Raw genomic sequence first — 12718 nt, 5'->3', positions numbered from 1 at the left:
CAGGTTCCCCACCCCTGGTCTAGATTGTTTAATATCGTACGTTTTTTTATTTTTTGTTGTCGCCCAAACCCAAATTTGTTTAAGAATTTTCTTTATCACAATTTCAAATCACCAATTTCAGTTTAGTTTAACATTTTTCTAGCCCAGAAAAACATGTCACAGCCACCTTATAATTACTTCCCCGTATCCTTCGTTTTTCTGAATATCTGTTTAAAATGTATGTGACGTGAAATGCGGGGACTTATATTTTAATTCGTAAGTTAATGCGTTTGTCAAAAAAAGTGGTTTTGTGGAGTACCCAAAAGTTTCATACAAACGTAGGCTAATTGGTTTTTTTATGATATAACATGGTTATGTTTTATTCATTTGAAAGTGTAGGCTACATTTAAATTATTCAAATTGATTTGCCAATATTCATGTCGCAATGTATCGAAAGTTTTTTTCATGTCGCAAATGTATCATTTTTTTTTCTTAGTTTGTTTTTTCTCTCATTTTGCCTAACTTATAAATAAGATTTGACAAAAAATCAGTTTCAAGTTTCCTCGAAACGTTTATCTTTCCTTGCCAAGCACGTTACGCAACCTAAACAATAATGTTTATGGACCGCTTCAAGTAGTCAGCCTCAATAAACAAACAAGCTATAAAAACGATTGATGCAATTTGTTTTTATTTAAACGCAATCAATTAGAATGGCGGTTAAGGGTCAGTTGAAACGAATTTATTCTTGGGTCTTGGCGATCTCTTCTGGCGAAAGAGCATCGTTGTCAATTTCGATGTTGTCCATTTCTTCTGCATCTTCGACATTGTCCTCAGCAGCTTCATCTATAATACACTTTGGTTTAAAATCGTTTGGATGCGACCGAATCGTGAAGCGATGTTTGTAATAAAGTGCACATTAAAGTAATATTGTTTTCTTTTAGTTTCAATGTCGTACATTTTCGTGCAAGAACCGTTCATATAAAAACACTTCGTGACATAATTGTGCAACCGTATGCATATACACATTTTTCGCTGGGTGCAGAGACACAACGATCAAAGCAGACATGTTTTTAGTGGAGAAAACGCAAAACCTAATTATTAGAGTAATTATACGAAAGCCAGCCATAATTAGCTCTCTAAAACTGAAGTTAGTTCAGAAATGATATCTTACCTCCTACACATCGTCGTCGTCGCCTCCAGATAAATCGTCGTCGCCTGGCCACATATCGTCGACGCCTGGCCACATATCGTCGTCGCCGTCTGGCGCACCATACACCTTCAGATTCATCAAATATGGTGCAGAGCAGCCCGATAAGGAGGAGAGTGAGCAAAAGTTTGTTCATCTGCAAAACATCGCATAGGGATGTTAAATGCTTGATTTGACTCATATGTCACAAAACCAGCTTCAACTTACCTTGTATGCTTAGTTGTGCTAGTGACAAAATAAGTGACGGTTTAGTTCAGTCCACTGATATTTATACACTTATACATATGTTGCAAGTACTGGGCGTGGCAATATTCATGTAAACAACAGCCGTTGGAAAGGATGTGGAAACGTATGTAGCTACAACAAAAACTCGATGTCTAATCGCGACGCTTCGCGAATCTTTTATTTGATCCCAACAAACAACGGGTGTATGTACTTCCGGATTCATAACGAGCTGTTTCAAACTCTAAAACATACGCTTTATCACCAGGCTGAGTTCGGATTGTGCAACTGCAGGGGTTTGTAATTGAGGAAGTCCATCAAATAAACGATAGCTTGTGCCTGATACCACGTGTTTCCTCAGGAGACAACGATCACGTAACAGACTCTTGACTTTGTGAACTTTAATTGTTTGCTTCCTGGACAAGTTTAATGCACTTCCACTATTTCTAACTCCCGATGTCTGCCTGTCGTAAAGCATATGTTTTTTCTGTTTTGAACTCCCAAATACTTGGGCAATACAATACAAACATAAACCATCCCAGTGAAGAAATGTCTGTACCCATGTAGGGTTGCCAGGTTGGCCACTTTTCCGGCCGATTTTTACCTGGCAACCATGCTGCAAAGTCCACAATTGAAGCTACACAACTCACCGAAAGATTTATAAAATCAGTCAACTCTTTTTGGGTAATTGTGTTGTGATGTCAGAAGTAATTACAGTATCATTGTGATGTCATACTTCAAGGGCATGCAAAGAATAAAGCTTACGTTATTACTGCGTGCTTTATTTTTCTGGTAACAGTGACTGTTGGGCGGTTGGGCGGTTCGACGATGTGTCATTTTCCACTTATAAAATCTGCCAATATTTTTAATACGATATACGACATAAGTGGAGAAACTTGGTGATTTCTAAGGGGTGCCGACAAGAAAGCAATATTGGCATGGAAATTCTACCAACGTACGTTAAGATCTCACACCGCACAAAGCTTGCTAAATACCGATAGATGGCGCAATAAGAGAGCATTTGCGAATACTTTAAAGCAAATTATGTGAAAATAATGAAAATTTGTTTCTCGAAAAAATGATACTATGTGGAAATATAGAGTGAAGTGGAATGCCCACCTGCGTTAATGGCTATATGTGTTTGCTCGTTATAATCGTCTTTTTGTCGTGATGTTTATGCGCAAAAAAAAAATGTGTGAAAATGCACTGACGGTTTATTTAAACTATTAGGCTTGGGGCAGGTTTTATGACAGTTATAACAATAAAAGCAAGTTAAAAACATAGTTCCGGATGTTAAACTTAGCTTTCATAGTCCTATCCCAGTGGTATTGTTAATTAAAATAACTGTCACCTTGGTAGACAATATAACGCCATATACTGGTAGATAATAAACTGTGTCTGTTGTGAGTTCTTATGTTTGTAGTTCTATAGGCCTATAAGTTATAGGCTATAACGACACAATTTTATTTTATCGCGTTTTACTTTTACATTATGTGCAACTGTTCTGTTGCTAGACCCACTCCACAAACAGGCAACATTGCAGTGGTAAATATAGGCCTATAACGCGACGTGGAACATTGATAACAACGTGGGCGAAACCATCCGGTTTACAGGCAAATGCACATGTATTCACACTTAAGTTTTGTTTTATCAATTGTTAACAAAAGCAGTCTCACCTATCACAAAAAAAGTTGCCTATTTTTTTGTTCAAGCAAGTTTTTGTGTTTGGCCTGCAAAGAATGGCAAACAAAAACTTCGTTCGCTAAAAATGTGCCGCGAGCCTAAAATGGTGGAGAAACACTGCTTTTTAGACCAAATTTGCACTTTGGAAACAAAAGCAAAGCCATATGCATCGCTTGTATGGATCAATCAGAAACTTTGGAACGCGACGCAACATTGTGTTGCTGTTGTGGTTACATACGTTTCCACATCCTTTCCAACGGCTGTTGTGTACATGAATATTGCCACGCCCAGTACTGGCAACATATGTATAAGTGTATAAATATCTGTGGATTGAACTAACCAGTCACTTATTTTGTCACTAGCACAACTAAGCATACAAGGTAAGTTGAAGCTGGTTTTGTGACATATGAGTCGAATCAAGCATTTGACATCCCTATGCGATGTTTTGCAGATGAACAAGCTTTTGCTCACTCTCCTCCTTATCGGGCTGCTCTGCACCATATTTGATGAATCTGAAGGTGTATGGTGCGCCAGACGGCGACGACGATTTGTGGCCAGGCGTCGACGATATGTGGCCAGGCGACGACGATTTATCTGGAGGCGACGACGACGATGTGTAGGAGGTGAGATATCTGTTTGTCCTATATCTTTATTTGTTTTATACACCGTACTATAATGACGTTTGACTGGGAACTTGAATAAGTATCGCTATCCCCAGAAAATCCCTAAATATTTAATGCGTGCTCACAAAGTTACAAAACAGCGTCACTGTACGCAGTCCACTAAATCCAATTGAACTGGATTCGGTTAATATGGATTTTCGCTTTTTTCGGACAACAATAGAGGTGCAAATGGTTTTTAGTATGACAAGACGCACTTATCGACATCGGATAATCCGGATCTTCGCCTAAACCGAACAGTTTGTTTGGTCCAAACGAACCCGGTTTACCCGAGGTTTGTGTGTGTGTATTTACTGTAATGGCATTTCTTAACATTGCTTTACCGACGAATCGCTTCTTTTCAAACTATTTACGAAAAAATGTATTATAGATGAAGCTGCTGAGGAAGACAATGTCGAAGATGAAGATGAAATGGACAACATGGAAGCTGACAACGATGTTCTTTTGCCAGAAGAGATCGCTGAGACCCAAGAATAAATTCTCCTCCAATGACCTTCAACCGCAATTCAAACTGAATACGTTAAAATAATTTAAATAAAAAATTTGACTAACTCCTTCAGTGCTCGTTTGATTATTGAGGCCGACTACTTTATAGTTTAGATCGCAGAAGCTGCTAGACAAGAAAAGACAAAAAAACAAAACGCACTTAAGTTGGCAAGATGAATTAAATTCCGGTCGCTTTACCCCGGTATAGTTTGTATGCGGCATAGTTCGACTTTAAAATAACAAAACCTTGTTTATGACATTATTAATTTTACTGTCAAACATAAATCAGAAAATAGAAGTTTCGTTTTGCTTTTAGTTTGTTCAACAGTAACGAAACGAGTAAAAAAATATTATTAACCAAAAAAAATAAAAAAAGAATAAACATGCTTCAACGGTTATTAGCTTATAATTTTCGGTAAACAATACGAGTCTAAAAAACGCATTAGTCAAGCATTTTTACGGAAATTGGGCGCAACGTAGGTCAGAGATAGAAATCGATTGCGAAATATTTTTGTTTCATATTGCCAAATACAAACAATTGGTAAAAGCAGATTGCTGTTGCGATATCAGAGTTTAAAGCGGGCCTAAAAATGGGGCTCAAACCAAAAGGTACATAGAAAAAGCCTGGCCCAAAAACGATTTTTTTTGAAAAAATACATAGCTAGAATCAGCCCAAAAGTCGGTGAAAAAAATGAAGACAGACCCGATTCAAGTCCGAACGCGATTTGACACAGCTATAATTCATACAACACACATTGGTTCAAACCGAATGTTATACAAAACCGGCCAAACTTTAGTAATTTATTTTTCTCAAAAAACTAAAAATAAACAAACGTTTTGTTTGGTATAGTCCTATTGTGCGATAATAAACAGCTGATGTAAGATAATAGTAGGTCGCTTAACAAACACCTATGAATGAGCGGAACTATTTGCGCAGTAAGCAATAATTACTTATGAATCACCAAACCTACCGGTGTGAAAAGAAACATCTGAAGTGCTGTCTTTGTTTCAATATGTGTGACAAACTGAATCTTATAAACAGTATAATAGTTACAAAGTTTCATTTGCCAACAAAAGGTAAAAGCACCAAAATGGCTGCCAATGACCTCATGTATGTTTTTTTTCTTCTTTTTGAAGCATGGAAATGATATTCTCTTTAGATTCGCAATCACAAGTGAATTGTACTGAATATAAACTGTTTTCACAATCTGTAAAGAAAATCCTATCACATATTTAGGCACCCTTTTTTACAAAAATAACCGTTGTGGAACAATTTGTTAAAGACTGAAAGATTTGGGGCGTAAATCACTATCACAAATGTCTAATAAGATCGTAAAAGAATATCGCAAAACGTTTGCTAAGTTTGTTTTGCGTCGTAGAAAAATACAACCACTTGTTTTACAAATCTGTCACAAAGAAGAACTAATATTTGTGTTGGGTATTGTGACTCAACAATATACTGTGTACAACACCGTGCGCAAGTCTGATTTCCGGGATTTTTTTCTCCGTTGCGAACGAAGACGGTCTATTAGGTTGCACTACAATGCAGGTATATATGTATCTACAAGACGAGTTAGTTGTATTGTGTAACGAATGAGAAATACGCCAAAAGTACATTTATAAAAGTAAGCAAGAACGGTTTTAATTTTGTGCATGTCACCATGTAGATGCAGTACTAACAGTATAGTGGACTATAGTTCGTCCGATTCTTAGTACATGAGTTGAGTCAAAAATGCCTAAAGTAATTCTTGTTGTTTGTTCGTGATTTTTTTTAAAAATGATTGCAAACGAAAGCGAGTCATAATAACTAATTATTTAGCAAATCTTCGCATTACTTTTTGTTGAATTTGGATTTCCTACAGGCAATTTGTACGTTTTTGCTTTTAGTCGGTTGGTTCTTAAACTGTCCAGCTGTGTGCAATTAAACAAATTGTACCGGTTCGTTATCTTATGTTTATATGTTTTCAGAGTGGGAAGTTTAACTTTAGAGCATATTGTAAGTCTGAGAATCACTGCCATGGCATTATTCTGCTGGAGGTTTCTACTCATCTTTGTCATCTTTTTCATCAAAGACGGTACAAAATTATATGCATTCCAGCGGTTAAAATTATTGTCACAACAAAGGGTAATTTCAGTAGTTTAGTTCAGTTGTGTATTATGGCTCGCTCGCACACTGGCAGGTGTACATTTTAGCTTCCATAAGTGCTATCTAACGGAGACGTGGCCACGATATGTCAAAAACATGTCAATTAAACCAGTGGTCGGCAACCGCCGGTCCGCGGCCCGGTACCGGTCCGCGAGGAGTTCGTTACCGGGCCGTACAATTTTTTAGGTTAAATGCTATAAAACATTTTGACCATATATCCCAGGGATGATAAACTAATTTAAGTGATTTATTGCTAAATATTTGTAGTTTTTTTTAAGACCGGTCCGCGATAAAATTTTAGTTTCAAAAACGGTCCGCAGTGCAAAAAAGGTTGCCGACCCCTGAATTAAACCACTGTTCAAAAATGTCACTATTTTTTGTCCGAGATAACTTACGCCTATACTTAACTCTTTTGTAGGATGGGTTCAGGTGTGTCCAAACAACAGGTTTCCATGCTCATCCAATTGTGCTCCACTCCTGCATAGATGCAATGGATTTCCAACTTGTAACGGAAACGTGGATGAGCTAGGTTCTGACGGTAAGTCGAACTGATCCCTATATCTCTGCTTTTTTTTGAAAAAAATACATGATTAGGGATATAATTAAAACACATTTCCAATGCTTTATCTCCTCGGTAATTTGTTTTACATATTTTTGGGACTATGTGTTATAACATGGAATCACCCAACGTTTTTTTTTTGCCATCGAGCCGGATAATATTAAAAATTGACACATGCACGAGGGCCACATGTAGCTTGCAAGTCGTAAGGCAGATGTTCCAAATCTGTGTTCTGAAAACCGCTTTTGTTGGACCTGCGGGCTCAAAACAATCTCACTTAGAGTCAGATAGTGCTACAGTCAAGTTGTCAAATTACGTGGAATATAGAAGAATCTCTGCTGGCATTCCATCACAATTAACACATTTAAACCGTATGTTCGCGCATAGTAAAACGAAGGCATTATTGCTCGAGTCCTGTCTGTGATGGACCCACTGCCTTGGATCATTTTCATGGTCCTGTGAAACTAGAAGGATTAATCCTGCATGTAATTGTTATCGGAATGCTATGGCAGTAAATCAAATTTTAACAATTATTTAAGCTTTGTTTTTTCTAAGATATATATGATAATAAAATATCCTTGTGGGCCGGATGAAATAACGTCACGGGCCGTAGTTTAGTTACCCGTGTTATTATATTGCTAATCCGAATATGCTGCACTAAACTCTGAGTAACTTAGTGGCAGCACTAGAAAATATTAAATTGTTTTAATTACACGTTTTATTTGCCCTAGGAAAAAGTCGGAAGATTTGAATTTAAACTTTTTCTCACATCTACGACCATATGAGGTATTATAGCCAGTCAAATCAATTAAATTATTTCTGTTTTTGTAGGAGATTGCACAGATGATGAATACCAGTGTGATTCTGGAGCCTGTATACCTTCATATATGAAATGTAACCGAAAAATCGAATGCGCAGGCCATGACGACGAAGCTAACTGCACAGGTAAAACATAAGACTTAAATATATTTCCGAGTCGTTAATGGGGTTAGCACATTGCAACCGTTTGTGAAAAGTGTCCCTCTTCACACAAGTACCAGCATATGCTGAAGCCCTCTGAAAATCGGAATGCAACATGTTGCCAAAGATTTTAAAGCTACAAAACGTAAATGATCAAAAACTCACCACGTATCGGGGATTTTTATTTGGTATGTGGTAAAAATCGTTTTGTTAAAAAATCTTTAGATAGAGCGGCATTTAAGCCATGACAAACAGTTAATGTTGTAATCTTTTTCTCTAGTTACGGAGGGTTGCAGGTATCATCAATTCCAGTGTTGGCCATCGGGTACATGTGCTTTGAACCAGTATATGTGCAGTTCAGTCGTGTGTCAAGGTGATGAACGGCGTCCCTGCGATGGTGAGTTTGTGGTTTAATATTCTATATATTCGTTGCTTATTCTAAGACTTCCTAGGTAAATCGTATAGGTCTATACAAGAAAGATAATAACACCATTGTTATTTTACTTTTTGGGTCATTTTGGCTGTAGAAGTGTATACTTAAGTAATAAACCTGAAAAATTGCCAAATGACAAATATTTCGTCAAACACCGTTTCTTCAAACAGAATGTTGCGAATGAGGGCAAAGGCTGCAACATGATTATGGACAGTTTTTATGCTTGTAACAAATTACGTAAGCTTATAACCAAACACAATAAAACATTGTCAGCATCCTAATGTTAATCACATCACACTCTGTATGTTAACACAAAAGCAATAACATTTACAAAACGATTTCAAACGTGTAGCTTATGCATAACCGTAACAAATTCTATTTTGGCCTTTAATACAGGCCAATGTGAAGCCGATGAGTTTGCCTGCAACAACGGGGCCTGCATTCCAAACTATTACCGTTGTGACAAAGTAGATGACTGCGAGAATGGGGACGATGAAATTGACTGCGATGAAAGTCAGATAGAAGTTGGTAGGTTTTTTTTCTGTCTATAGCAGAACGACACTCGTTAAAATATCCACTCTATATGTGCAAAGTTATGTTACATGATACAAATCTCGTTTTGAAATCAAATTTTCTTTCCATTTCCATGCAGATTCAGACGGCTGTACCGGCCACCAAATCAAGTGTGACGCAGGGCATTGTGCAAGTATAGACTTTGCCTGCACCAGCAACCCTGGTTGTTTGCCCGACTTTGAAAGTTCTTGCTTTGGTAAGAAAATACTGATAATTTCAATAACAAAAATAAACTGCTCAGGTTTTGGTGCAGTGTATAGTTTACACTACGGTACACAGCATCAGCGTTTTTCAAGATACGTTTTTGTAACATTGTCAACGCTGTCATAAATATCTGAAATAGCTCTGAGATAAATACGATTAAAGTTAATTTTAGCGAAAAAAACAAAGGTAGCACCAATTTAAGTGACAGCATAGTAGCATTCTCGTAATACTTTCTGCAATTAGTAAAAGGGTGCACCACATGCCTCGTGGTGGCGCTAAAGAGTTAACAATTATAGATAGATGATTGCAAGACCCTCGTTAGCAAATCTGGTATGATTAAATTTAGTTTGCCACATTAACCTATAAGTAAACTGTTATTGCCTCTTGGGAAATGTTTTTATGTTAACTCAACTGTCAGCCATATAACCTCAATTGTCTTCTTTTTCATATACATTCAAACATTTTAGGGGGTTGTGCACCTGATGAGTATGAATGTCGATCTGGTTATTGTCTTCCACAAAAGTACGTTTGCGATGGATTTCATGATTGCGCAGACTATGATGATGACGAAGCCAATTGCAACCCTGCAGGTTCAAGTACGTTCATTCTGAATATGAAACCAGTATCAGTGGTCCTGCAGCCTTTCGAAATCCAGAATAAGTGATGCAGTAAGGCTTGGACAAAGTGGTTCGTATCTAGCCATGATGTTGGGAATAAGAGTTGCCATCAACCTTACCTTTACAAGACAGTTAAACGAACAGTAATTTGAACTTGAACAAATAGCTGGCGACTATTTTGGTTGGAATCCAATAACTTTTTGATGTCAAACTTTATTGTTTTCTAACTTTTGTAGAAATCATAGTAGACCAGGCCTATTGAAAGCGTTATACCGAATCAGTCCGCCACAAAGCTTTCATCACCATATGGCAAGGCATAGGCGAGAAAAATCTATCCTGCAGTGGGATTCGAACCCACGACAGGAGTCTTTCCGGGACTTGCGTTTTACCAACTGAGCTCTGATCTCACTTCAGCATGAGCAAATCTTTCGCCTTTTACTGAAAATTTCCGTGGAGTGGGATATTTTTTTTGGAGTCTTTGCTATTTGTTCTAACTTTTGTAATTGCTTTTTAACGCTGCTTTTTGTTTTTAGTGATTACGGCAAATTGCACAGCTAATGAGGTCTCGGCGAGGTAAATTTGTACCATTCCAACGTTGAATAAGTTTCCTGTTGTTGTAACTTATGTTCCACATTTGGTTGTCTTTGCAGCTTTCCAGGCAGTTTCGTCCGATCATTGCTCCCTTTAGCTGGTGATTTGTTAGCATTGGTCGGTGACGATTTGACACCACTGAATAATTGCTTTGCTGTGTTTGACAACCAAACTGACCAATACAACATACTGTTCCAAGATGGAATACAACAATGTTCTGCAAATACTAATGTAAGACAGATCCAGCATTAACTTTTCAGTACTAAACATACTCTTTTTTGGTTTAATTTTTTTATTTACATTGTAAAGTTTTTGTTTGCAGAGCAGCGACACCGAAATCGTGGTGACGTACAAGGTATTGTTGGGTGACTCATCGTCGCAAATAATCACTCGAACCCAGGAATTGTCGGTCGTTGAGTTTGAATGTTCTTACTTAAGGACTGGACTAGTGACTTTGGATCAACCCTTGTTGGCGATTATCAGGTGTGAATTACCGTCCATGCCCTTTCTTATCCGGAAAAATCTAAAACAATGACAAAATCAACTTTGTCTCAAGCATTAACAAAAATATTCTTTCTCTGTAGTCACGTTGAAGTGGATTTGGGCAAAACCTCGTCGTCATTTACAATGGAAATGGCTCGTTACACATCCGACAGCTTTGCTACTGTGGAAATTGAACAAGCAATAACAATCGGGTCGCCTGTTTACATCGGTGTCAAGATTGATGTGGGATCTGACACCAACATGGTTTTGCAGGTTAAGTATCCAATAAAATACAAGTTATGCTCTTCCTATTTTATGATTTCAAATATTTAGGGGATGTTTTGTCACGTGGCGCCTGCTGAAAACGAAACTGAAAACTTTTATCCAGTTATTATCGGAGGGTAAGCACTTTAGGCTAATTGTAATTCGATAATTCGAGTTTTCATCAACCTAAATCTTCTTTGTAGCTGTACAATACCAGATCCTCTTGATGCGGATGGAAATGTCATCTACAACTTGACAGACACCCGTGAATTCGGTTTCTCATTCCTCGGATTCAGCTGGACTGGTGTTCAAGATGCTGAGCAAGAGTTGTGGATTACATGCAACATGAACATTTGTAAAACAACCGAAAGCAACGATTGCGAAATAGTAAGAAAATTTAAATTTCTCTCTACCCAACAAGAATTTAAAGTCGTACTGAATGGTACATTAAAATTGCTTTTCCGGAATCGCAATCAATTAAGCTCGGAACCTATAAACTTGTTGTGGAAGGAGTAAAGGGTTTTCGCTAGTAACGCCTGGAAAATATAAATTGTTTTTAATACTTATGTTGTCACCAGGTTTGTCCACCTATGGAACCCATGGCGCCTCCAGCCAAAAGATCCATCACGGGAGAAAATAATGACGCAGAAAAGAAAATTTCACTGGGTCCATTTCTCATTGCACCTAACGTTGTTAGTGATGATAAACTTGCCTGTGACAAGGTACCCACTTTATTTTCACCTATAAGTTTTATAGATTATGTGTTAGCATACAATTGAAATTATTCTCTATAGGACAAATTGGAATGCTCTTACAAGTGTGGGGTAGACAGCGTCGGGGTGGCTTACTGTTTTTGTCCTGAAGGACGTTTTCTAAATGAAGACGGCAAAACTTGTGTTGGTAAGACAAACTTTTGTTTCAGAGTGCAAGTTTGCCTTTCACATACCATGACGATTTTCCGTTCTTCTTGAAGTTACGTTTTAATCAAATTTAGCTGCTATTGACAATTGCCGTAAACTGCATTTCGTCAAGATTTCCTATGCATCATGTTTATTTATATGTTAGAGGTCAACCTAGGAACTGAAACACTATGGGAGGTTTCTCTGATCTCGTGTTACGGTCTGCTGATGTTGACCCTCATTCTGGCTGCTTTTGTGGTGTTAAGGAGAAAGAATGTAAAAAAGATGGAGATTTAAAACGAAAAAAAGGAATTAACATGGAACAAAAAGAATGTATATATATATATATCAATTTTGTATTTTGTCGGATATGGAATAAATTTACGTGAGTTTGTGCCGATAAAAGTGTGAAACATGGCGAAGTTTTGCGAACCAGATATATTTAGGAATCCACCTAAACAGCTTCTTGTTGCTTTAAGCTTTTTATCGAGCTACTCCTGACTTACCCAAAGCGTACAACTACAGCTGTACCTCACATAAGATCACCATACATACAGTTCAACATACATGTACGTCTAGATACGTAAAGTGTACGACTGCAGCTAAGCGCAACAATAATATGTCGGGGTATCGTTTCCCGTTTATCACAGCAGTAACGTTCACCGTTTTTCTGGAAATGTCCGCATAAAGCGTAGATGTTGTTGTCACTGCAAGGTCATTATCCGCCCCATG

The 12718-nt window shown here is 37.6% G+C and overlaps 1 protein-coding gene, 2 long non-coding RNA genes and 1 pseudogene across 3 annotated transcripts; 3 read left to right on the top strand and 1 right to left on the bottom strand.

The window, feature by feature from the left end:
• Window positions 1-679: 679 nt before the first annotated feature.
• LOC145209476 (uncharacterized) lies at window positions 680-1425 on the bottom strand. The gene is made up of 3 exons (XR_013855107.1): window positions 1394-1425; window positions 1151-1322; window positions 680-822 (listed from the first exon to the last, which is right to left on the bottom strand). It is a non-coding gene; the product is annotated as an uncharacterized LOC145209476 (long non-coding RNA).
• Window positions 1426-3437: 2012 nt separating this feature from the next.
• Window positions 3438-4330, top strand: LOC145209475 (uncharacterized). Its single transcript, XR_013855106.1, has 3 exons — window positions 3438-3471; window positions 3543-3714; window positions 4142-4330. It is a non-coding gene; the product is annotated as an uncharacterized LOC145209475 (long non-coding RNA).
• Window positions 4331-6230: 1900 nt separating this feature from the next.
• Window positions 6231-12384, top strand: LOC145218502 (uncharacterized). Its single transcript, XM_080085919.1, has 16 exons — window positions 6231-6332; window positions 6822-6941; window positions 7794-7907; window positions 8203-8319; window positions 8752-8883; window positions 9008-9124; window positions 9600-9728; window positions 10283-10322; window positions 10400-10571; window positions 10663-10823; window positions 10925-11096; window positions 11157-11224; window positions 11291-11474; window positions 11666-11809; window positions 11882-11987; window positions 12153-12384. Exons 1-16 carry the CDS (start codon window positions 6275-6277, stop codon window positions 12281-12283), a joined length of 1965 nt encoding a protein of 654 aa, XP_079942045.1. The 5' UTR covers window positions 6231-6274; the 3' UTR covers window positions 12284-12384.
• LOC145210938 (U5 spliceosomal RNA) lies at window positions 10144-10269 on the top strand (annotated as a pseudogene).
• Window positions 12385-12718: the final 334 nt, after the last annotated feature.

Source organism: Phallusia mammillata, chromosome 1, assembly GCF_965637545.1.
Source record: "Phallusia mammillata chromosome 1, kaPhaMamm4.hap1.1, whole genome shotgun sequence".
NCBI lineage: Eukaryota > Metazoa > Chordata > Ascidiacea > Phlebobranchia > Ascidiidae > Phallusia > Phallusia mammillata.
This window is presented reverse-complemented; position numbering and strand designations above follow the sequence as displayed.

What these genes read in the sequence shown, in the direction of transcription:
- LOC145218502 (XM_080085919.1), top strand. Translation starts at nt 6,275, where the DNA reads ATGGCATTATTCTGCTGGAGGTTTCTACTCATCTTTGTCATCTTTTTC. An exon ending in ACACCAACATGGTTTTGCAG is followed by an intron (nt 11,097 to 11,156) that starts GTTAAGTATCCA and finishes TCAAATATTTAG; the next exon opens with GGGATGTTTTGTCACGTGGC. An exon ending in ATAAACTTGCCTGTGACAAG is followed by an intron (nt 11,810 to 11,881) that starts GTACCCACTTTA and finishes TATTCTCTATAG; the next exon opens with GACAAATTGGAATGCTCTTA.